The sequence below is a fragment of the Perognathus longimembris genome, chromosome 23 (assembly GCF_023159225.1).
Source record: "Perognathus longimembris pacificus isolate PPM17 chromosome 23, ASM2315922v1, whole genome shotgun sequence".
NCBI classification, from domain to species: Eukaryota; Metazoa; Chordata; class Mammalia; order Rodentia; family Heteromyidae; genus Perognathus; species Perognathus longimembris.
This window is the reverse complement of record NC_063183.1, coordinates 20,039,241-20,065,203: the sequence shown is the minus strand read 5'-3', so window position 1 is coordinate 20,065,203 and position 25,963 is coordinate 20,039,241. Positions and strand designations below refer to the sequence as shown.

The 25,963-nt window shown below is 41.5% G+C and overlaps 1 protein-coding gene across 1 annotated transcript in view; it reads left to right on the top strand.

Annotated features, from left to right (window-relative positions):
• The window catches only part of Rab8b (RAB8B, member RAS oncogene family), a 66,400-nt gene extending 41,367 nt beyond the window's left edge, over positions 1-25,033 (top strand). Inside the window, exons 2-8 of the mRNA XM_048333314.1 lie at positions 8,580-8,640; positions 12,472-12,532; positions 14,591-14,668; positions 15,963-16,052; positions 17,206-17,271; positions 20,782-20,832; positions 21,384-25,033. Of these exons, the coding sequence (XP_048189271.1) occupies positions 8,580-8,640; positions 12,472-12,532; positions 14,591-14,668; positions 15,963-16,052; positions 17,206-17,271; positions 20,782-20,832; positions 21,384-21,476 (500 nt within the window). The 3' untranslated portion in view covers positions 21,477-25,033. The remainder of the gene's footprint in view (positions 1-8,579; positions 8,641-12,471; positions 12,533-14,590; positions 14,669-15,962; positions 16,053-17,205; positions 17,272-20,781; positions 20,833-21,383) is intronic.
• Positions 25,034-25,963: the final 930 nt, after the last annotated feature.

The window sequence follows — 25,963 nt, the reverse complement described above, 5'->3', positions numbered from 1 at the left end:
CACATTCCCAGCCCCCAGATATCTTTTTAAAGGGAAAATTACAGTTGAAACTATTTGTGAGTCTACCTTAAAAAAAAAAAAAAAAAGAACTCCTTTTCACCAGAGCCTGTGGCTTAGGCCTGTAATCCTAGCTACTCAGGAACCTGAGATCTGATGATCACAGTTCAAAGCCAGTCTGAGCAGGAAAATCTATGAGACTCTTACTTCAAACTAACCACCAAATATCTAGGAGTAGGGCTGTGGCTCAAGTGGTAGAGCCCTACCCTTGAGCAGAAAAGGCTTAGGGACAGCACCCAGGGCCTGCGTTCAAGCCCTGGGATTGACACAAAAAACAAATAACCACAACAAGTTCCTGCTATTCCTGTGTTGGATTTCACTGAACTCCTAGAAAATGCTTTGGTTGTCCACTGTTAAATATTATCTAAAATTACATTTGATATGTTTTCATCTCAACTTCAGGATCATAAATTTTAATATGAATGAACAAAATTAAATAGTTCTAAATATATACAGGAAAACACTAGGTGGGAAATAGCTTTCAAATTGACAGAACATGTATTTCAAAAGAATGATACCCTTCTTATTCCTTTCTCTCAGTTTCAAATAACATTCTTAATTTTAATTCTACTTTTGCACATTTTCATGTTTTTCTTTATTTTGAAAAAAGTATTCAAATTTCAGAATATGACTCACTTTTTCCTAGTTGGATAATCTGTTTTTCTAATTAGAGAGATCAACTAAGTTATCCTGAAGTGTCACCTATTCTAAAATTTAATTATTTAGCATGTTTAAAAGCACATACACACACACACACACACACACACACACCACAAAAAGTGTGGTTATCAATGAAAGTTTCAAAACTGGCAATATCAGTTTATACCATGTGTTCATTGTCAATAGCAGAAGTCTTTTTTTTTTTTTCCTCTGTCGTGGCCTGGGCACTCTTCAGCTCTTCACCTCAAGGCTAGCGCTCTACCACTTGAGTCACAGAGCCACTTCCAGTTTTCTGGTGGTTAATTGGAGATAAGAGTCTTACGGACTTTCCTGCCCAGGCTGGCTTTGAACCATGATCCTCAAATCTCAGCATCCTGAGTAGCTAGGATTATAGGCGTGAGCCACCAGCACCTGGCTATAATAGAGGTCTTTATAATCCCAGGAGGCTGGAAAGGAGACTTGGGAATTCAAAGCCAGCATGACTTAATGAGACTCTGTCTCAAAAAACAAAACCAAACAAAAATGAGAGGGGGGAAAAAAAACCCTCAAGTAAGGAAGTGAATGTAGCATTTCTTTAAAAGAGTTTCAGTATTTGGGATACTTCTTTTTCTATTTCTGGAATATCTCAGAAATGTAAATAGACAAACCACATAACCCACATTCAGATAGCCTGGGATCACAGATGTTTCCAAGTGTACTTTTGCAATAAAGAACATCTTTCCCTATTTTAATTGTTAAAGCAGTGTTGACCTTTTGCTACCAGAGGGGGATAGATAGATAACCCATATAGGGAAAATGTGCAGTGATCTGAATAAACCCAGCCTTGAAATCCTGTATTGGTGGCATTCCTTAAAAGATGGAATGACCCAGAAATCAGATTTTTTTTTCATGGTTTTGTGACTGCAGCCAAAAGAACTTTTCAAAGAAATTTAGTGGCCACCAAATGTCAAAAAGTGACTTGATGGTCCCTTAGTGCTGATTTTCCTGGGCCAGGCCCCAGACTTCCCCAAGTGACCCTGAAGAACTGTGTGTTGTTCTAAGCTGCAGCACCCAGAGGGCAAAATACATCAGGTCACAGCTCATACTGAAGGTCAGGAGAGCTGGCCAGCCTGAGAAAGCGTTCCCAAGGCCAGGAAAAGAAATCTTTCCCACACTCAGGCCATGGTATCTCTGCACCCATTCACAAACCCAGGGCCAACCTCTCCATCTATTATTCTCTTGAGAGAAAAATGGTCATCTGACGGACTCATTTGACTATAGCATAACTGAGTGTTGCCCATCTGTGCCTTGTCCATGTGAAATCATTTCCAACTTGTGGAATGGAAGGTGACAAGATATTTGCTCTTGCAAGCTCCTTTTCCTCGTTCAGTCTCTGTTCACTGTGGGTTTGGGCCAGGCCCAGCATTCCCTTCCCTCTGCGGTCCGCTGTCCAAGCCCGTTCCTCCAACCACCCCATTGCCCTCTCGGAAAGCGCTTGCCACATGTCCCCCCAACACTAATGTGCACCCACCCACACTAATGTTTCTAAGGCACTTGCCATGACTAAACGTCACCTTGATTTTTCTACTACCATTAGTTGAATGTGTGTCTCCATATCCTAGTTATCCCGATAACTAATATTTGCTTTGAAAAGTGTCAAGCACATTGTTAATAAAGAAAATACTCCCCTGCAATCCTAGCTACTCAGGAAGCTGAGACCTGAGGATCCAGGTTCAAAGCCAGCTCAGGCAGGAAAATCTTTGAGACTATTATCTGCAGTTAACCACCAGAAAGCTGGAAGTGGTGCTGTCTCTCAAAGTGGCAGAGCACTAGCCTTGAGCAAAAAGGCTCAGAGACAGAATCCAGGCCCCAAGATCAAGCCCTGTGACAAACCCAAAGAACAAAACAAAACAACTCATGTCCACTTGATTAGAAATGACAAATTATAGATAGACTCAACATCTCCTGTGAATTCTTTCTCTTCTGTTTCTCCCCAGCAGTTAATTTGTTAATAACCATTCTTATACATGTTGTGTGCTTCAATTACATGGGAATGTATGTATAGATTTTAATTCTCTATTTACACATGGATAGGTTAGTAAATGTGGGTGCACACTTTAGATTTGGTGTTGTTGTTGTTGGCCAGTACTGGGGCTTGAACTCAAGGCCTCACATTCTCTCTTGGCATTTTCACTCAAGGCTAGCACTCTACCACTTGAGCCCCAACTCCACTTCCTGTTTTTTGCTGGTTAATTGGATATAAGAGTCTCACGGACATTCTTGCCCAGACTAGCTTTGAATTGTGATTCTTTGATTTCAGCCTCCTGAGTAGCTAGGATTATAAGCATAAGCCATTGGCATCCAGCTTGGTTTCAGCATTTTAAGATATTTTCAGGGACTGGGAATGTAGCTTAGTGGTAAGAGTGCTCGCCTAGCATGCATGAAACCCTTGGTTAGATCTTCAGTACCATATACACAGAAAAAGTCAGAAGTGGAGCTGTGTGGCTCAAGTAGTTAGAGTGCTAGCCTTGAGCAAAAGAAGCTCAGCTCCGCCTGGAAATAAAGGAAAAGAAAAGAATTTTTCAGAAATGATTTTGTTCTTCTTATTATTATTATATAAGTCTTGGAGCTTGAACTCAAGGCCTGGGCACTGTTCCTGAACTTTTTTTGCTAGCACTCTACCACTTGAGCCACAGCGCCACTTCAGACTTTTTGGTGGTTAATTGGAGATAAAGAGTTTCACAGACTTTCCTGCCCACTGGTGTTTCACAGACTTTCCTTCCTAGGCTGGTTTTTAATAATGATCCTCAGGTCTCAGCCTCGTGAGTAGCCAGGACTACAGGTGTGAGCCACTAGTGCCTGGCTGACTTAATATTTCTTTTTTCTTTTCTTTTTTTTTTGCCAGTCCTGGGCCTTGGACTCAGGGCCTGAGCACTGTCCCTGGCTTCTTTTTGCTCAAGGCTAGCACTCTGCCAACTTGAGCCACAGCACCATTTCTGGCCTTTTCTATGTATGTGGTGTTGAGGAATTGAACCCAGGGCTTCAAGTATATGAAGCAAGCACTTTACCACTAGGCCATATTCCCAGCCCCAGGCTGACTTAATATTTCTGCAGTGTGTTCTTTTCTCTTGGATTCAGCCATGTTGATTCTCGTGGCCCTCTTGTTTAGCAAGATGCTCTCTCACTGGTGGACATTCAGTTGTTGCCAGAGTTTTCCTTTGACCTTTAAAGAGCAAGCTTCCCCACTGAGACCTGGTCCTATCTCCTTGAGAAAAAAAGATTTTTAAGTGCCAACATTTTAGCTTAACCCTTCTTGTATTGGTCTTTGTGAATCTGAGTTAATTGCTGCCTCTGTCTTGGTGTTGATTTTCTTAGCTCCTAAGGCAAGGCTTGACTGAAGGATCTCTAAGGTCCTGCTTCCTGTCTATAATCCTATGACTGTCCTTCATACTTCCTCTCCAGCTTTCCAGTAATAAAGAAGAGACAGCAGTCATGAGCAAACATTAGCTTAATAATCACTTCACAAAAACAAAAAGATCTGTTAGAATGCATGTATGTAATTGTGGACTTCAGTTAAAAATGAATGGAGATACATTTAGATGAATCCACCCTTGGTGAGAATGAGTTTAAGGCATTTGGCCTTTGGCCACCAGAATGTGACATTCCCATGGTTCTACCCTAAACTTGAAGGAACAGTAAGGCTTTGGGGAAAGGCAGGGTCACTGTTAGGCACAGCAAAATGATCATTTCTCAATAGTATTGCTGTTGTGGTCAGGAACTGTTGTCAGTCAGAGGATGAAACTGATCCTCCCAGAAGGGCAGAGACAAGGGAGGTGCAGAGAACTGAGCCAGAGCCATTACACAAGCCACTCCTAACCTCAAGCCACCACTGGGTTTGCTGAGTCAAGAAATTACCTTCAGCTGGGTGCTGGTGGCTCACACCTGTAATCTTAGCTACTCCGGAGGCTGAGACCTGAGGATTGTAGTTCAAAGCCAGCCTGGGCAGGAAAGTCCTTGAGTTATCTCCAATTAACCACCAGAAAACCGGAAGTGGCTCTATGGCTCAAAGTGATAGAGCACTAGCCTTGAGCTGAAGAGCTCAGGGACAGTGCCCAGGCATAGAGTTCAAACCCCATGACTGGAAAAAAACAAAATCTTAGTTTGCTTTGAGGTTTCTGTTACTGGTTGTTGAAAGTACCCTAATTGATGTAATTTTCAAGTAATTATTCTTTTCACCCCAGAATAGCCTCCAAGTAATTATTGTTTATGTGCAAGAGTAGATGTCAATCCACTATATATTTCTATAAATATGATTGTCAAGCTAATTATGCAAGTATCTCCATTTTCTTCTAGGAATAAAATTTCTCAGCAAAGTAACTATTGCCACTTGAGCACATTAAGAAAACTGAATTTTGTGGGTTTGTAGCATTTCTTCACTTCGTAGTAACCTTTACTTAAATATCTAATAGTATTTGACTTTGAACTTACTGTGTGCTGTATATGTGTTTCTGTGTTCAACTTAACTGTCCAAGAGGATGGGACCCTGGCTTGGTGTAGGAGTGGGAAGTTCACAGAGCTCAGTGACAGGCATGTATTGATGTGCAAAGCCAGGCCTTGAGGCCTAGGCATGGCTGATGGAACTGAGGAAAGGGGAGAGAGCTAGCTACATGAGGGGAGCCATGTCTTTAAAGAAGGCTGCAATGTAACCTGATCACACAGAAGAGAAGGGCCATGTGGGGCCAACTGAGACACCGAGCCTTAGTTGTAGAGGAGCTGAGGGGGCAGTGTCTGGAAAACAGCTCTAGTGGGGAAGGTTGAAATCACCAAGCTAGAGGAATTGGGTCCTCTTCTCCTCCTCCCCTCCCCCCACTCCTTTTTTTCTTCTTCTTTCTGCTCATACTAGAGCTTGAACTCAGGTCCTCAAGCTCTCTCAGCTTTTTTTTTTACTCAAAGGTGGTGCTCTGTCACTTGAACCACACCTCCACTTCTAGCTTTTTTTTGTGCCAGTTCTGGGAATTGAACTCAGGGTCTAGGCTCTGTCCCTGTGCCTCATGCTCAATGTTAGAGCTCTATCACTTGAGCCACAACTCTACTTCTAACTTTTTGGGTGATTAATTGGAGCTAAGAGTTTCACAAACTTGGCTACCATGGCTGGCTTTGAACTGTGATCCTCAGATCTTAGCTTCCTGTATAGCTAGGATTATAGGCATGAGCCACCAGTGCTGGCCAGTTTTAGTTTTTGGGTGGTTAATTAGTCTTATGGACTGTTCCTGCTCCAGGCTGGCTTCAAATTGAGCTCCTCACATCTGAGCCTCCTGAGTAGCTAGGATTACAGGTGTGAGCCACCAGTACCCCCAGCTTCATCTTCTTAAACAGTGCACTGAGTTTGCAACAGGAACTGTTGAAGTTATTCTTACAGGCTGGGAATGTGGCTTAGCAGTAGAGTGCTTGCCTAGCATGCATGAAGCCCTGGGTTCGATTCCTCAGCACCACATAAACAGAAAAAAGAAAGAAAGAAATTAGGATCAATTGTATTTGACATGAAGTTATTCTTAGCCACATGGGGGAATTAGACCAAGGAGAAAGGTTGGCACAGCATCCTAGGAAGGAATCACCAAGGATGTACACATAATAATAGAATCAGAATGTCTGATATCTTAGATTTCTATGTAGTTTCTGGGTTCCTAAAGCTTGCACAGCATATAGTCATGGGGCTTGAGCTCAAGACCTGGGTGCTATCTCTGAGCTCAAGGCTAGCACTCTACCACTTTTAGCCACAGCTTCACTTCCAGGTTTATGGTGGTTAACTTGAGATAAGAGTCTCACAGACTTTGCTGCCTAGGCTGGCTTTGAACCTTGATCCTCAGATCAAGTAACTAGGATTACAAACATAAGCCATGAGTGCCTGACACAGTATGTAGCTTAACTACGGATACAGTGGTTGATAGTGTGTAAGCAATCTGCCTACAAGTTTAGTGACAGTTGTTGCCTACAGTTTAGTGCTGTTCAATAATATTAATATCATTTTAGCAAATGGTGTCTGGTTGTATTTTTTCCCTGTATACCTACATTATTTGCCTTGTCCTCTGGCTCTTGACAACAGCATAAACAAAAGCTTAATAATGTTGTTCACATCTTTAAAACCACTGAACGGGGGCTGGGAATATGGCCTAGTGGCAAGAGTGCTTGCCTCTTATACAGGAAGCCCTGGGTTCGATTCCCCAGCACCACATATACAGAAAATGGCCAGAGGTGGAGCTGTGGCTCAAGTGGTAGAGTGCTAGCCTTGAGCAAAAAGAAGCCAGGGACAGTGCTCAGGCCCTGAGTCCAAGGCCCAGGACTGGCCAAAAAAAAAAAAAACTGAACGGGGGGTTGGGAATATGGCCTAGTGGTAGAGTGCTTGCTTCGCATACATGACTGGGTTCGATTCCTCAGCACCACATATATAGAAAAAGCCAGAAGTAGAACTGTGGCTCAAGTGGTAGAATGCTATTCTTGAGCAAAAAGAAGCCAGGGACAGTGCTCAGGCTCTGAGTTCAAGCCCCAGGAATGGCAAAACAAAACAAAACACAACAACAACAAAAACCACCGAAAACACTTATGAATAGTGAAAAGGTGCTCAAGTGTCACCATCTCGAGTAGAAGTTCTAACAGATAACAGAAAGGTAATATCTCTTACCAGTACAAGAAAACCCAGAGAACAAAACACTAGCTTCAGTAGCAAGCTTCCGCAGTGTTCTGAATGAGAGTCAGGCTTAGGAAAGCTTCAGTCTGCTTTGTTGAAAAAAGGTGACAATGTTGCCCTTGATTCCTTCCCACAGGTGAAGTCTCAGAAAGCACTATAGTTATTGTGCCAATAGGCCAGCGTAGAAAGAGAGGATATTTCAGCGCGCGTGCGTGTGCGTGTGCGTGTGCGTGTGTGTGTGTGTGTGTGTGTGTGTGTGTGTGTGTGTCCTAAACTCAGGGCCTGGGTATTATCCCTTAGCTTTTTTGCTTAAGGAATGGCACTCTGTCACTTAAGCCATCGCTCCACTTCCAGTTTTTGGTTGCTAATTGGAGATAAGAATCTCACAGAGATTTCCTGCCCAGGCTGGCTTTGAAACTGTGATTCTCAGATCTCAGCCAACTGAGTAGCTAGGATTTATAGGCCTGAGCCGCCACCACCTGGCTGGCAGAGCTCTTAGAATAATTGCCAGTGATAGATCCTACCCTAGACCAGCTATGTCAGGTACTCACAATTTTGAGAAGGTGGTAGATCTAGTTATGAGATGAGTTTTGCTTAAAAAAAATTTTTTTTAAGTAATTCTGAAGTGTAGCCATTGCTAAAAGCCCTTCTAGAATTTCAGTCCCAGGCAGTAACCTGCAGGAATTAATATACATTTATTAAAATGTATATAAAAGCCTTGCTACGTGTATAAAATGTAGGCTTTTCCTCCCCTGCAGTCACACAGACACATCCTGAGAAAATAAATGGAAAAAGATGGAGGAAGATGTTTGACAAAGGCCTGTGGCCTTTGGATGGGGGGCGGGGGCTGGGAAGTATTGTTTGTATGTATTTCAGGAAGTAGCAAATATGGTGTGCTCTGAAGCCTTCCAAATTATGTAACTTTGCAGGACGGGGGTCCATTTGTGCCAGCATAATGAGGCCTGTAATACATGGCATTTACCGTGTGGGAATTCTTTGCCCGGTCATTAGCATTCCTTTCTTGGGCCTGCTTGCAGAGGAAGTGCACCATTCACACCCTCCCAGCCTCACATTTTCCAGTGCGTTGGAGAGCTTGTTTTCAATAGCAAGCTTTGTCCTCTTCCTCCTAAGACTTGGATTCAATTGGAAGAAACTTAGCCTATCTTTTTTCCCCTCCTTTTCTTTTCTTTTCTGGCAGGAATTGACTTTAAAATCCGAACGATAGAACTTGATGGAAAGAAAATCAAGCTTCAGATTTGGTAAGTAAAATGAAACACACAGAGCTTCTCCTGGAGTTGGGAATTGAGAGTGGGAATTTGAATGTGAACTGTGGTAAGTAGAGGCATTTTGTGGTAGCTAAAACTTCTTTTCATCAGAATTTAGGAGAAGCGGATAAGTCTGAGCATCTTTCAAAGGTATCTCTCATGAATGAGCAGGTGGCGAATGACCAATAAGCCTTGGAGCCAGAAGAGATCTGGCAACCCATTGAAACCCATCCACAGCTCTTCATTTTACACAGGAAGAAACATTTTCATTGGTACTTGTTGCAGCTATGAAATGGTCAGGTGATACAAAGACTAAACAGAAAGTGCAGATCAGGATTCCAGCCACAGATTCCCTCTAAGGCTGAGAACTTTGGACCAGTTGCTTTCCTTTGGTACTTTTCATCACTAAAACAAAATTTCTGGGATCATTAACTTACAGAGAGAAAAGGTTTGGTAGATTCATAGTGTTGGGTCATCTAGTCCAAGATTGGGTGGGCCTGTTGGCATAGGCCTCCGATGGCGATGTTGAATGGCAATGCAGGAAGCATGAGGCAGAGCAAATTCCTGAGTCAGGAAGCAAGAGAGAGGTAGGGAGGAGCTAGGGTATCACAATCCCCTGCAAGAGCAAGTCTCCAGGGCCCTTCCTTTCAAGTTTCTGCTGCCTTCCAGTAATGTCATCCTAGGGATAATCCTTTAACACAGGGATCTCCCAAGCAGGCCCATGGTGCTCTCATTCTGTTTTTTATGTCATTGTAAATTAATTCTATTGAAGACATTGGACTTCCCCTCTAGCTCTGACATGGATAATTTATTTGCGTATCTCTTCTTATGAAGTAAAAGAACGAGGACTATTGAACTGGGCAATAAAAGAAAAAAGAAGTCATGTCTTAATTGAAGCCACTCTGTATTCAAAAAAATCAAGTCTTGGGCCTGGGGATATGGCCTAGTGGCTAGAGTGCCTGCCTCGTATTCATGAGGCCCTGGGTTCAATTCCCCAGCACCACATATACAGAAAATGGCCAGAAGTGGCGCTGTGGCTCAAGTGGCCTTGAGCGGGAAGAAGCCAGGGACAGTGCTCAGGCCCTGAGTCCAAGCCCCAGGACTGGCCAAAAAACAAAAAAAAAAAACTAACCAAGTCTTGTTTCGTTTTCTTAGCACAACACTTTCGGTGCCAGTTGTGGATCTTGAACTCAGGGCCTCGGTGCTGCCCCTTAGCTTTTTCACTCAAGGCTGGTGACCTGCCACTTGAGCCATAGATCTACTTCTGGCTTTCTGGTGGTTAATTGAAGCTAAGAGTCTCACAGACTTTCCTGCCTTGGTTGAGCTCAAACTTTGATCCTTAGATTTCAACCTCCTGAATAGCTAAGATTATAATCCTCCTGCTCTTCCTTAGTGAGGAGGAAACAAGGACTTAGAGTACATAGATTCCTTGAGGGACTGTGTCTGAGCTGAGACAGCTACCCAGATCTCCTACAACTTCCTATTGCCCTCCTTCCTGTATTAGCCTAACCTAATGTTCCCAGTGGCTTCGTTTGAAAACATGTGAGGATTCCTGCAGGCTGCCCTTTTCATCTCCTGGCATTTAGTAAAAGACTAAATATCCTAAGAAATGAAAATGATTTTTTTTTTTTTGGCCAGTCCTGGGGCTTGGACTCAGGGCCTGAGCACTGTCCCTGGCTTCTTCTTGCTCAAGGCTAGCATTCTGCCACTTGAGCCACAGCGCCACTTCTGGCCATTTTCTGTATATGTGGTGCTGGGGAATCGAACCTAGGGCCTCATGTATACGAGGCAAGCACTCTTGCCACAAGGCCATATCCCCAGCCCTGAAAATGATTTTTAAGAGGGAAGCAAAGAAGTTACCTGACTGTGCCAACAGTCCTGGCCATAACATTAACGTGTGGTTTTGGAGGCTGGTGCTGATCAGCTTTAGAACTAACATGGCAGATGCAATCGCCTCCAGGGTTTATGTGTAGGAAGCTTGTTCCCCAGGGCAGCCCTGGGAGATGTTAATGGAATCTTGAAGAGGTGGAGCTTTATGGGAGGACCTTAGGTCATGGGGGAGAGCTGTCCTAAGAAGGGATTACTGGTCTCCTGCAGCGAGTTCTCACAAGAATGAGTTCTTATAAAATCTTGAGCCTGACCCCTGGGTCAGGTCTGGCTTCCTGTCTTCAGTGTGAGCCCTTCCTTTCACACCCATTCCCACCACTACCAGCTGCCATGATGTGATGCAGCCCGGAGGGTTCTCACTAGAATGGAACTGATGCCAGTGCCATGTCCTTGAGCCTCCAAAACTGTGAGCTAAATAAGTCCGTTTTTCTTTATAAAGTAGCCTGCCTACCATATTTCATTATCGTGCTGTAGAGTGAACTAATGCAGTATCCCAAACACCATGGCCCTATCATTACTCTGAGAAGTAAAATAATCTCTATTTATTCCTCACAACCTTCATATAGTGTCCAAAAGTTTCTTCTTCATCTTCACTGCAAAGCTGGTTCTAAATAACCCATGTATTTAAATCAAGAAAACATGATTAACCTGCTTGGAGGTGTTTTGGCCTCTACTTTTTCCACGATTAGTTTGCTAAACACAAAACAAGAGCCACCAATATCTTACCTGCTGATCAGTGCAAATGACAAGATAAGGCTTTGGGGGTGAGGCTTGGCCCTGTGTCGAACAACTAAGATCTGGGCTGCTCAAGTTTCCTTCAAGGCTATGAACTGTTTAGAGACAGAGCTGGGACCACAGCTCTTCTGCGCCTGTTTTCTGCTTTGCAGAATGAGGACGGTAGGTAGTAATATGAACAGCTGCCACTCAGCTGTGGTGGACACCATGCTAACACAGTGTGAAAGGGGTTTGTGTTAAGGTATTGATTGCTTTTAATCAAGTTGGTTTCCCTTAGGCCCTCATACTCTGGTGGTTTAGTATATATTAGATTTCTAATAAATTTCCACAAATGCCTCTTTCTCCCCTTCAATTAAATTGCACAGTTTAGTTTGTCTTCATAGCATAGGGTATAAATTAGTTCTGGCTGTAACTAGCAAACTTGAAGATACTGATTTCCCCAAATATCAAGGAAATTTGTCTTCCTTTATTGGATTGCTGCTGTAAACATAATTAGAACTTTCATATTTTGAGAAGTGCAGAAGGCAAAAAGGACTCACATATATATATCAATAAGAGAGAGAGAGAAGAATTTTCTGAGCCATACCCCCCCCCCAGCCCATCAGAATATATTTTAATGGTACACTACCAACTAAAAAGAGACATGAACATATGAAAAAAAGGTTTAATTATGAGGCATTCTATTTAAAAATGTTTGGAGTCATGGACAGTGATGGGCTGACCTAGGCGCTCATGTAATGGCGGGGGGGGCTTTGCTGGTTGAAAGCATTGTAAAGGAGACGGCTTCCTCCACTGAGCTCTGCTGGGTACAGTGAACACAGTTAAGTCTGGTTGAGTTGTTTGCTTTGTTACAAGAATCCCACATTCAGTCAAGAAAGCAAACTGACTTCCTTAATCATAAAGCACTTAGAAAAAGGATTATCTCTACCTCTAAGAGTCCCTCCCACATGCCACCTCCTCGAAGGACTTGAGCTGCTTTTGTCCTCAGGGTCCAGGGATGTCATCTAAGAGACAGGCTCCCATGGCCACCACCGCCTCCGGCTCAGGAGACGCAATGGGCTCCCTCTGGGGCTCCTTCTCTAAATTCCCCCACCACTGCAGTGCCAGGAGCACACCAGAATTTTCTCTCCTACAGCTTAGACCTCTCCTTAATGATGCCGGTGAAGGTTTTAAAGCGACTCTCTCCTTTGTTTCAAATTTCAGGGACACAGCAGGTCAGGAAAGATTCCGAACAATCACGACGGCGTACTATAGAGGAGCCATGGTGAGTGTGGGCTTTGAAACTCTCCAGGTGGAAGTCAAGCATGAATACTGATTGCCGGGATCATAGGACAAAGCTGGAGTCTAGTGCAGCAGGGGAAAATACAAGTTTTCAGTGTGAGAACAAGAGCTTTTAAAAGGGCTCTTTGATTATGTTTTATTTTTAGAAACCATCTTGCCATTGGCCTTGCCAGTAAATAAACAGGCAATTAACTTTTTTTAAAATTTGAATTTTATTGTTAATGTGATATACCGCAGGGTTACAGTTACATAAGTAAGGTAATGAATACATTTCTTTTTGAACGGTGTTACTCCCTCATTTTCTTCCACTTCCCCCTTCCTCCCCCCCCCCCCCCAGCAATTCACTTTTAGATGTTCTACAATTCTCACTCTTCTTTTTTTGTGCCAGTGTTGAAGCTTGAACTCAGGGCCTCACACTCTTGCTTTGCCTTACCATTTGATCTACATCTCTACTTTCAACTTTTTTTTGGCGGCGTCAGTAGTTGGGCTTGAACTCAGGGCCTGGGTACTATCCCTGAACTCTTTTGCTCGAGGCTAGCACTCTACCACTTTGAGCCACAGAGCCACTTCCAGTTTTTGAGGGGTTAATTGGAGAGAAGAGTCTTGCAGGGACTTTTCTGCCCAGTCTGGCTTCAAACCGAGATCCTCAGATCTCAGCCTCCTGAGTGCTAGGATTATAGGTGTGAGCCACCAGTGCCTGGCTTACTTTTAACTTTTTACTGGTTAATTGGAGATGAGTCTCTCAGACTTTCCTGCCCACCACTGGCCTCAAACCATGGTCCTCAGAGCTCAGCTTCCTGAGTAGCTATGATTATAGGAATGAGCCACCAAAGCTGAGCTGAAGCTTTTCTATTGATCATTAAAAAAAAAAAAAAATCATTCTTCGGGTAGTGTGTTGGCACCATCTGTGTGCTCCAGAGAACAGACAGGTGCACGGGAATGTGGGAGCAGATATTCACTTGGATGTCTAGCTCTTCTTGGTATGCGGAACAAGGCTGTTGAGATGTGTTATTTTATTTAGACTTGAGGACTAGCTATCTTTTTCATATATGTACTACCTTATCTTTCCTCAGCTTACTTGTTGAATGGATGAACAGTTGTGTAGACTTAGCACATAGTACCAAAATGTGGGCTGAGGGTGTAACTTATAAACTAACATGCAGGTGTTAGTTGAAGCATTTAGAAGATGAACCTTTTAGAAATATCAGACCTGAGGTTTTGCAAACATGGCAACACCTTTAATTAAACTCATGTACCAAATGCATTATATTTGCTTCTGTGATTTACTTATATGGTAACATTTTGATTGGCACATATATATAATATTTGTATGTGTATGTGGTGTGTGTGTGTGTGTGTGTGTGTGTGTGTGAGTGTGAGCAAGCGAGAGAGAGAGAATAAGAGTAAGAAAGCAAGAGAGCAGTGTAGCCTCAATCTTGGTGGAGGTGTACTAAGTAGGCATGGTGGTACTTACCTATAATCTCAGCCCTCAGGTGGCTAACCCAGAGGATCATGAGTTTGATATCAGTCCGGATTACATAGCAAGACCCTGTCTCCAAAAAAAGGGAAGGGAATGGAAGGGAAAGAAAGATGTGCCGAAGAAAAAGAAGGGAAGGGGAAGGAGGGGGAAATGTAAACATTTTGGTGGAGGAGTAAGAATTGAGAGTTTGGGCTTGGTGTGCAATGTAAGTGATACGTCATCCCCTCAGTGTTACCTGGGCTTTAGCTTAAACTGGTCCACAGCTGCAGAGGGTGTGATTGTTATCTGTGAGGTCGGGTAGAGAGGGCATATGATCTTTACCACCATGACCTATCCGTTAAAGGTTAACAGTGAGAATGCTAACAGGCTTTTTGCTTATTTTGTGGCAAGACAGTGAAAGACTTTATTTTACTTGTCTGTGTTTTTCAAATTTATTTTGAATCTTTTTCAAGACAAAAAGGGCTAACCAAAGGCTTCTGGAGGGAAGAGTGCATGGCATATATAGACTATCACTTTCTATGTATAAAATCCTTACATGAAGTCCATTGTTTCCTCTTGTAGGGAATTATGCTGGTCTATGACATCACAAATGAGAAGTCCTTTGACAATATTAAGAATTGGATCAGAAACATTGAAGAGGTATGTATTCAAGGAGAGAGTGGGGGGTAGGCCGGCCGGCCCTCATGCTGCTCCATGAAGGGAAAGGGTTGGCTGGACCCGGGACACTGGAGAATTTTAAAGTCAGGCCAGGTATTGGAAATAATTTGACCTGAGACCCCATTTTATCTATGAGGAGACTCAGGTCAGAAAGAAGTGACTTGCCATTGTTGACGCAGCTTTAAATAAAGGTCCCAAAATGAAGAAATCTGTATTCCAAATTCCATCTGTTTAATTGTACTGTTTGGCTAGAGGAAATATGTCTACTTCTGCAACTTTCTGCCCTGCTAAAGTGTTACCCATCTTACATAGTTGAAAGTTGGCTAATGTTGGGCACTAATAGCTCACCCCTGTAAATCCTTAGTGACTCAGTAGGCTGAGATCTGAGGATCTCTGAAGCCAGCCCAGGCAGGAACGTCCTGGAGATTTTTTTTTTTTTTTCATCACTAGTTAAGCAGCAAAAAGACAGAAATGGAGCTGTGGCTTAAGTAGTAGTGTGCCACCCTTGAGCAATAAAAGCTAAAGGATGTGCCCAGGTCTGGACCTGAGTTCAGTACACACACAGCAGAATTTCAGAATGATTGATCCTAAGTTTTCTTCAAAATATCTTTGACATTTCAGAAAGAAATCTGACCCTCTAAAAACTTTGTTCACATGCATATTAACCCAGTGGACTTGTGTTTTTTTTTTTTTTTTTTTTTTTTTTTTTTTTTTTTTTTGGCCAGTCCTGGGCCTTGGACTCAGGGCCTGAGCACTGTCCTTGGCTTCTTCCCGCTCAAGGCTAGCACTCTGCCACTTGAGCCACAGCGCCGCTTCTGGCCGTTTTCTGTATATGTGGTGCTGGGGAATCGAACCTAGGGCCTCGTGTATACGAGGCAGGCACTCTTGCCACTAGGCTATATCCCCAGCCCTGGACTTGTGTTTTAAATAGTTCAGAATCCAGATCTTTTTCTCCCCTGGGCAGCTCAGTCCAGTCTCTGAGCCAAATGGGGAAGTTTTGCCATGAGATAACCATAAACTAACTTTCTTTTTCCTTTTCTTTTTTATATGGAAAAGAAGAGGGGAATGATTATGAGCTCTTGGTGGAGTTAGCCCAGGCTCAATAAAGGCTCCATTTCTCTATTGTAAACTTGTCTCTGAATTGGGCCCTGTGTGCACTGAAAGATTGTCTCATCACTAAATGCAGTGATGTGTTTGACAGGTTAGGCTTTTCTGTTGAGTCGCTGTGATTTTTCTCAGGCTGTTAAGCTCGCTGTTTGCTCTCTCCTCCCTGCAGCATGCCTCTTCAGATGTGGAAAGGATGATCCTGGGTAATAAGTGTGATATGAATGACAAAAGACAAGTGTCCAAAGAAAGAGGGGAAAAGGTAACTTGCCGGGTAGATGAAGGTTGCAATCTTACTTGCATGAAGCAATCATTTTTGCTAGTATTATTTCTTGATTTAAGTTTTTAAACTAGCCCTGTTTCTTCTAACCCTGTACAATCGGGTGTCAGCAACCCAGAAGTCAGCCATACTTGAGTTGGGGGTGTGGAGGGGGGTTGATTAGCATTCAGGAGCCAGCCCCAGATACTCTCTGGATGACTCACTGTTAAAGAATTTGCTAAGAATGTTTTCTGGGAGACACAAATTGGTCCTTTTTAAGGTTTCTTCAGCCTAAGAGTTCATTCAGGCTGATTCTTAATAGAGCTGTATGAAAAGCTCAGGTTTTGAAAGTAAAATGATAAATCTTCTGAAAAAAAAAAAGTAAAAGGTAAAGGTGAAGTTTCAAATAATTATTTTCCAGTTTTTCCATAGGAATATTTTACTATGGGTCATTGGGATAAACACAATGGATCAGGCTATAGATGGATCATTTCTAGGCTTATCTCAAACTGTGTCCCATGAAGCAAATTTCCTTTTGTATACATTTACTTCTGTGGCATTTTCCAAATTGACTTAGAGGCTTCACTGTTTATACGAAATTTTCTTGGAATTTCACTTTGGCATTTTCCCCCTCAAGTGGCACAGGCAAGATGCATTTTTCGTTCTGACTACAAACTTTGCCTTAAAAACATTCATGTAATCTCAGGAACTCTGAGCACAGATAGAAAATGTAGAAAATTCTTCAAATTTGTCTCCACCAATGGAAATGAAAGCAATGGGTACTGCAGTGTTTTTGTTTTATTATAGGCCAATTCACTCAGAAATAATTAACTGTCACCGTAAGAGCTATTGGGGAATTGTACATTGGGAACAGATAGAAAGAATGAATGAATCCCACGTTAATAGAGCAGGGGGCGTCCAGGTCTTGATTTTTCTTATACGTATATTAGGGCAAAGAGAAGTACTAATAACACTCTTTGTAAAGGGGAAGCCATTCCATTTTTAGATTAAGTTAAACTCTTGAATTTCAAATGCGGAAGAAGAGAGCAAAGCCTCAGATCTAGACACTACTTTGGGAAGGGGCTTTGAAAAATATAAGTGCTTAGTTTGTGCAAACCAAGGCTGGCTAAATATAATGTTTCTGTTTGCCTTTCAGTTAGCAATTGACTATGGGATTAAATTCTTGGAGACAAGTGCAAAATCCAGTACAAATGTAGAAGAGGTAAGGAGAGGTAATGTGGGTGATTTGGTAGGCAGGAACACCGCTGCACAGGGGGCTTCCCAGTATCCTTGATCTGGTGGGAACCTGTTGTGGAACCAGAGATGGATGCTTCATTCATACTTGTGCCTTGGCCTTTCCCATGGACTCTGGCTGCTGCATTTCAGTGTCTGGCCTCTCCAAGGACATAGAAGTTGAGTTTCTGATCAGTGTAGCTACTGGGAAGGTGGAAATCAGGCCAGTTGGCCAAGCAGTGGTTCTTGGTTCATTTGTCATCGTTCCTGAAACCCTCTAGCAGCCTGGCACAGACGAGTTAAAGGAATTTCATGTCTGAATACTCTCAAGAGAGAATTAAGCCAGGCACCAGTGGCTCACACCTGTAATCCTGGCTACTCAGGAGGCTGAGATCTGAGGATTGCAGTTCAAAGCCAGCCCAGACAGGAAACTCTAAGATTCTTTTTTTTTTTTTTTTGCCAGTCCCGGGGCTTGAACTCAGGGACTGAGCACTGTCCCTGCCTTCTTTTTGCTCAAGGCTAGTAGTACTCTGCCAACCTGAGCCACAGCACCACTTCTGGCCTTTTCTGTATATGTGGTGCTGAGGAATTGAACCGAGGGCTTCATGTGTATGAGGCAAGCACTCTACCACTGGCCATATTCCCAGTCCTCGGTAAGATTCTTATCACCAATAAACTACTCAAAATGTTGAAAGTGGCACTGTGACTTAAGTAGTAGAGCAGTCACTTTGAGCAAAAGCAGCTCAGGGGCACCTCCCAGGCCTGGAGTTCAGGCCCCAGGGCTGGCAGAAAATAAGAAGGGTGGGGAGGGAGAGAGAGAGAGAGAGAGAGAGAGAGAATTGAACCATTAGCTTATTAAGTAGATTCTAGCCTTTGTGTATTAAGAACAATATATTGTAATACTATGCATTTAGTAGTGTTTATCAGTAAAAGAAAACTGGTCATCTAAAGTCTTCTAAGAACAGATTCACCAATGGTAGAATTGTTGCTGATACTTTGATTCTTAATTTAAAAAAACAAAAAAACCTAGTGGCTGGGAATGTGGCTTAGTGGTAGAGTGCTTGCCTAGCACGCATGAAGCCTTGGGTCCAATTCCTCAGCACCACATAAACAGAAAAAGCCAAAAGTGGCACTGTGGCTCAAATGGCAGAGTGCTAGCCTTGAGGAAAAAGAAGCCAGGGACAGTGCACAGGCCCTGAGTTGAAGCCCCAGGACTGGGGAAAAAAAAAACAAAAACAAACCCTAAACCTGATGCCATCAGCTCATACCTGTAATCCTAGCTACCCAAGATCGTGGTTTGAAGCCAGCCCAGGCAGAACAGTCTATGAGACTCTTATCTTCTACCAGCAAAAGCCAGAAGTGGAGCTTGAGTAAAAAAGCAAAGTGAGAGCACAGTGGCATAAAGTTCAATCCCCAGTACTGACCCCCCCACCCCCACAAAATGTTGAGCTTCATCTTAAAAAGAATACATGTAATACATGTTAACGCACATAACTCACAATATTTATAACAGTATGCTTACAGTTGATTTCTTAGGTTACTTAATGTCCATCTGATAGGGAGCTAAAATTACTTTATTGGACAGTGGGAAATGATTAGAATTTTTGTTGATGTTGCTTATTTCAAATAACATTCATTTCTCAGGTTGACTAAGGGCTGTTGGGAAACAGGAAGTGGTCATTGATTTATTTATACAAGCATAGATAAACAGGAAAATGCTTCCTTTTGTACAAAAAAGCATCTCCCTTTACCAGAACGAGGGGAGCATCTTCTTCTTGTCAGCCTGGGCGACAGGCAGCTCTGACCACTGGCTCAGTCTGCACTTGTGCAGCCATCACTGCTGGGGCACCCGGCTATGGAGCTCCCTGAGCCAAGTACTCAGGATAGGCGGCTGGAGAATCTAGTAGTTTCTGCAGAGCTTTACATTTGTGGGGTTAGCTTCGTGGAAACTAGGCTGGGGTTACTTAGAAACCTATACTCCTAGGAGATCGGTAGGACAGTTAGCAATAGTTGTCCTACGGTTTTATTTCAAGGACTGCGCAGTGATGGGGCTCAGGAGTGGTTCTGAACAGCGAGCATTGAGCCCCCAGCTCCTGAGAAACAGAGCAAGTTTGAATGATAGGTTTAAAAAATATTGTTCTGGGTCAAGAGATAATTATGGATAAATTGTCACTGATGTTACCAGGAGTCCTTCATCCATTTAAACTGATTTCTGTGGGAAGGAGTTTAATCAAACCCCAGGATCTGGGGATTTTGGAGCATTGAGATGTGGAAGATTGCGCATGCTTAGATCTGACCTCAGAAGAGATCAGAAAGAAAAGATGGATATTTTTGTAGTGCTAGATTATAAGCTGTAACACATTATTATTATTATTATTATTATTATTTTTTTTTTTTTGCCAGTCCTGGGCCTTGGACTCAGGGCCTCAGCACTGTCCCTGGCTTCTTTTTGTTCAAGGCTAGCACTCTGCCACTTGAGCCACAGTGCTACTTCTGGCTTTTTCTGTTTATGTGGTGCTGAGGAATCGAACCCAGGGCTTCATGTATACGAGGCAAGCACTCTTGCCACTAGGCCATATTCCCAGCCCTGTAATGCATAATTATTCATTCACTCATTAATTAAAGAGGTAGTTTAGCATATTCCGTCAGGCATTATGCTCTCCTCTTGAGGAAGAGGGGTTGGCTTACAGAAAGGCGCTGCCCTCTTCTTAAAATTCCACATGTCATATTGGGATCTGGTAGCAGATGCCTCATTAGTATAGTATTTGGTGTAAGAATTTGGGCACCTGTGGCTCATACCTGCAGTCCTCACTAAATGAGAAGCCTGAGATCAACAGGATAGCAGTTCCAGGCCAGCCTAGGCAGAAGATTTCAAGATTCCTTTCTCAACCGAAAAGTCTGGGCAGGCTGGCATGTGCCTGTCATGCTAGCTGTGACAGGAAGCATAAAATAGATGGATCAATGTCCAGGCAGGGGCCTAGGCAAAAGGACTGGAAGTATGGTTCATTGATAGAGCAGCTGCCTATTAGTTACAAGGCCCTGAGCTCAAATCACCAAAAGAAAAAAAAAAAAGATGATTGAATGACACTTTGATAACATTAGAAAATATTAGTAATCGAAAAAATAGGCCACATTACTACATTTACAATTATGTTCTTTTTTTTTTTTTCAGTTAACTCTAAAGTAGCCAGGCATTGGTAGCTCACACCTGTCATCCTAGCTACTCAGGAGGCTGAGATCTGAGGATCATGGTTCAAAGTTAGTCCAGGCAAGAAAGTCTCTAAGACTCTTTATCCAGTTAACCACCAGAAAACCAGATGTGGTGCTCTGGCTCAAAGTGGTAGAGCTCTAGCCTAGAGTAAAAGCTCAGGAACAGCATCAGGCCCTAGTCCCACAATGGAACAAAAAAGAAGTCTCTAAAGTAGTATAATTATGGTTAAATAATGCAAAGTACCATATTTCTAATACTATAATAATGAATTTTTTGTTTTATCCTTAGGCATTTTTTACACTTGCACGAGATATAATGACAAAACTCAACAGAAAAATGGTTTGTATCATTTACAACATTTACACTTACAACATTTATTTCCATTGTATAATTTTTTTCTAATAAGGATAGGTATGATTATACTATTAAACATCTCAGCTGGGTGCCAATGGCTCATGCTTGTAATCCTAGCAGCTCAAGAAGCTAAGATCCAAGGATTGTGGTTCCAAGCCAACCTGGGCAGAAAAGTCCATGGAATTGTTTTCTAATTAACCACCAAAAAGCTAGATGTGGAGCTGTGGCTCAAGTAGTAGAGTACTAGTCTTGAGCAAAAAAGCTAAGTGACAGCACACAGGCCCTGATTTTAAGCCTCAGGACTGGCACAAAGAAAAAAAAGTGAGACTATCTAAAAAATGAACTAAAGCCTAAAAGGGGGGTGGGGTTGGGCATGGCTCAAGTGGTAGAGTGCCTATCTAGCAAATAGGAGGCCTTTCTCCTACACAACTCACATAACAGGTAATTTTTACCTTTTTTTTTTTTTTTTAAATAAAGGAATCAAACCACGAAAATCTCTCTTCCTTCCTTGGTAACTCTTGTCTTCTGTTTTCTAGAATGACACCAACTCATCAGGAGCAGGTGGGCCAGTGAAAATCACAGAAAACCGATCCAAGAAGACCAGTTTGTTCCGTTGTTCACTGCTTTGATGAACTCTTCCTTTCTGAGAGACTGCAGTGCACTGAAGGGCCCTTTCCTGCTTTTCTGAAAGCACAGGTCACCCAGCCGCAGAGCTACCCCGCCCGGCTGTTTCTGAGAGCATCACAGAACTTCCCTCTCTGGACAGATCGCCAAGTGGATTCAAGCCTTGCTTGCAAGCAAAAGACCAGGCTCCTCTTTCCAAGGCCGGAAGCAATGATGTGGAGACACCCCAGGACCTAACTAGTTTCCTTGTGTTTTATCGCCTGTTGCAGAAGCTGCTTACCTGCCTTTTTTTTTTTTTTTTCTTTAAACTCTGCATCCTAGCATTAGCCCTTCCCCATTATGGTATAATAATCTCACACTCATCCTGGTACACTTCTGTGTGTCAAACTTCAACACAAATTTGTACAAATTTGTATTTGTGGGGATGTTTAAAATAGATGACAGAATAATAAGCAGAGGTGGGTATACTAAAATGAGTTTGTCTAGATCACAGGGCCAAATGTTATTGCATTGATATCATTTATTGAAGGGGTTTGATTTGTGAATTTAAGAATCATAACACTGTCTAGCCACAGCATCTTTGTTGCTTTGAGTTGGGAACAGCTTTTCTTTACTGCTGATCTTTTGGCCAGCATGTGAATAGCTGAATGAATCACTTTCTAATTGATTATCTCTACCTAATCTATGCAGTTGCATTTGGAAACCACCCAAATCTCACTTTCCCTGAGATTTGTATTTTCTCTTCTTCCCCTTATTTGACTTGCTATAATTACTCAATTCTCTAAAATGAATTACATATTCAAACGTGGTTGTCTATTTCTGTTTGTGAACTTCTAGAAGTAAAATTTTACCTAGGGGGAGAAGTACATCATTTAGGGTTTTACTTCTAAATGTGGTTCTAAATGTGGTTTAAAAATATAATTTATTTTTCCTTAGGACCACCCCTTAGTTTGTGACACCCACTTCTACCACTACCCCTATCTGTGAGTGTTAAGAAAACTTAGATTTAGATTGCAGGAAGCATACCTGCCTGGAAGAGAGATGAACTTTTTGACATATGTTTAAGAATAGCTCTTAGTAATGGTGAAAATAATAATGGGGGGGGGTTCTGTTTTGGTGTTTTTACAAAAATAAGATTAGACCTAGCATATCCCCTAGGGAATCTTTGCCTTTTCATTAGCAAAAAAGCGTGATCAAGATGTCAGTTGGCCAGCAGCTGTGGTTGAATGTGTAGACTCGTTCCATCTGCTGGGTTCATTGTTGCAAAGACTTGGTCCAGTCATTCAGAGCCAAAGTTAGAGAAAAGCTTAGTTGTGTTTCTCACCAAACACTAGTACCATTACTCCTTTTGTAAATAAAATCATCACGTGAGAGAAGAGTATGTAGTGTTAACTTACGTGCCAAATTCTGCTAATATCCCTCTAGCCTTTGGTGTCATGATACAGGCTGATGCCTAAGGAAATGAATTCTGTTAGTCATCTGTCTCCCTGATAGGTAATGGAGGTTCCTAGCCTAGAGATAGAAGTAGAAAATGAATGATTACTCTCACAGAGAATTCTGCTGCACATTAAGACATTGTGTTTCAGTCCTTGGACCAGTCAGCCTTTGATCCTTATCTGAGGACTCAAGAGTCAATTCAGGGGCTGAGCTGGTTTGGGTAGGTATGCTGAACTTACTTTGGATATATAACTCAGTCTTGTTTTTCATTTTTATTTTTTAATGCTTACCTGTGGGCTTAAAGCTACCTGTTGCTGTCCCCAATACTAATTGTAGATCCACTATTGAAAGCTGATTGTCAGTTGACCATCCTCAAGCTAGATACATTTTTGAAAAAGACAAAGTAATTTCTTTGAAAAAAGAAAAAAAAATGTTTTGTATTCACTAATTTACTAGAGGAAAAAAAAAACCTAGGCAGTTAGGCTTTCAGGACAGTAACAAAATACTTGGCAAAAGGTGTGTGCTAAGACACCATTGTGAATGTAACTCTTAGTATTTTTACCTCTGACTATTTTGGTGTCTTAACACTTTGGTTTCTATCTCAGGGCTTGTCTGCAAACCAAAACTGACATAATCTGTGGTTCTCGTTTTCTTTTTCAGCAGAATGCTTTGCTTTTGTTTCATTTCTTTGCTCTTCTTTCATCTTATAGCTTACTAACTAGTCTCCGTGAACTTCCCTTTGAAAGAGCCTGTGAAAAGTTAGATGAGTCTAAAACATGCTCTTTGAAGTAGCAGCAAACTGGGAGTGTATGCTCTGTTGTACAGAAATAAATTGTCTTTGCTATTTTCTTACATTTAGCTTTGCTAAATTGTACATAATTTGAGCTAAGACCATAGGAAATTTACTTTCTGCATGGTGAAATGACCCAATAAATATTCCTCTTTGCTTAATAATGTACATAGAGTGCATTATTTTTTTTCTATTCTTAGATGAACTTTGTAACAGATTATTTTGTCTGTTCCCTGCTGAAACAGAAAAAAAAAAAACTGGGAAGCTTTTTTTGTAGACATGTTTGTGGTTTCATGGGTAAAGGTACATAGATCAGCAGGATTAGTGGCTCAGTTGCTGTACTTCATTATCAATGTGCTCATGTTGACACTGATTGAACGAAACTAGACCTTTTCAAATAGAATCTGGGGGTGTCAGACAACCCAGACATGCTGTAACTAAAGGAGTGTATAAATCAATTGTATGTCGTTTCATTGGGAACTGATTTTAGATGTATTTTACTGCAGACCATGATTAAGTAATCCACCTGTGCCTCCATTAGGAGGTGACTGGGATTCTTACTGTTTCCAAGAACATTTTATGTAGTCTTTGTTACAAATTTTCAGAAGATCATACTCTCTACTTTGAAGGACTATTTTTTAAATTATACCTCATTTAGCTAACTAGTATTCTAAGACCTGGTAGAAGAACAGTGAGCCAGCCTGTAAGTATCCAGCGAACTTTAGAATCTCTGTGTTGTTTTGTCTCCACTTGAACTCAAGGTAACCTTGGGAAAGGTAGGTGATATCTTAGTTTAGAATAAACTATACATGTCATATCCTATAACAAATATATGTATTATTACCCATCTCCATTAATAAATTTAGGTGTGCAATATAGATACATTTTTGCAGAAGTTTCTAAATAAGAGATTATGGCTGCATTTTACAGGTATTAAAGCTTATAAATTTTTTCTTGTAATCAGTGAGGGATACATTTAAACAGATCTTTTTTAAAATTTGTGATTTAGATCCCTTTGTAATTTAGTTCTTAATCTTTAAAGATGAGCTTCTAAAGTTAAAAACTTTAAAACCACATCTCATTACACTGGTTTACTTATCTCAACTTTCAAGCAATTCTTTCTGCAATCAACTTTTATAAAAACTTAAAAAGAAAAAAACCCAGAAAAGATAAGTCTTTTTTTCTTTCTTGTTACATCTAGGGACAGAGAAATACCCCAAAATGAAATTCCTTGATGGAGAGGACCTTAGAAGGACAGAGTATGCTACTAAAATGTCAAATTCTAGCAAAACTTTATAGTAGGAGCGGTCCTTTAAGATGTCATGTTCACTATATTAAAAAAATTCTCACAACTGAAATGTATAGAAATGGAAAATTTGCACTTAGGGATATTTTCAGATTTTCTTTCATTTCTTGAAATGTGTGCCATAGGCAACAAATCTTGTTGCCAAGAACTCCCTGTCATTGCTTAGCTTTAAAAAAAATGTAAGTTGAATTAACTATCACTTGGCCTTAGCAATTAATTTTGTTTGAAACTGATACTTCAGTTCCTCTCATGCAGAATACCATAAACTATTTGACTAAAACCATTCCCTTTACAGGAATGATCTACTTTTTCTGTTCTGTGCCTGTTTAAACTTTTTTTTTCTCCATTGGCTTAATGTATAATGCTCTTGCAGATGACTTGGACTTGTCAAAGTTAACTTTATTTAAGCCAATCCATTAACTGTGTACTGATAACTGATGCTGTGTTTTATTTTTTAAAAATAGATTTTATTCCAGGTGAACTTTTTTATATATAATGTTCATCTAAAATAAAAACTACATAATGAAAATGTTTATGGCTTCTCATAAGTATACTGCACATTTAAAATTGATTCTGCAAATTTGCAGAGGGTATGATTCAAACCATGGTGGATTTGGTGATACTTCAGCCAACTTTGCACCTCACCGGTAGGTATTTAAAGGCTTGAAAAATAGCCAGTTCCCTCACTTGGATGTAGTTTACAATGTTCTGAGAGCTTAGCATTGGTGGCTCACACCTATAATCCTAACTGATTCTAGGCTAGAGATCTGAGGCTGAGATCTGAAGATCATGGTTCAAAGCCAACATTCTTATCTCCACAATTAATGCGTACACAGCCATTACAGGTGGGGGAGGGACAGACATCACATTCTTCATTACTGCCCTACTTTCAACTTAAGTTGGAGGAATAAAATTGAACTGAAATAGTCAAGAATATTACAAATCATTATTCTCCCAAC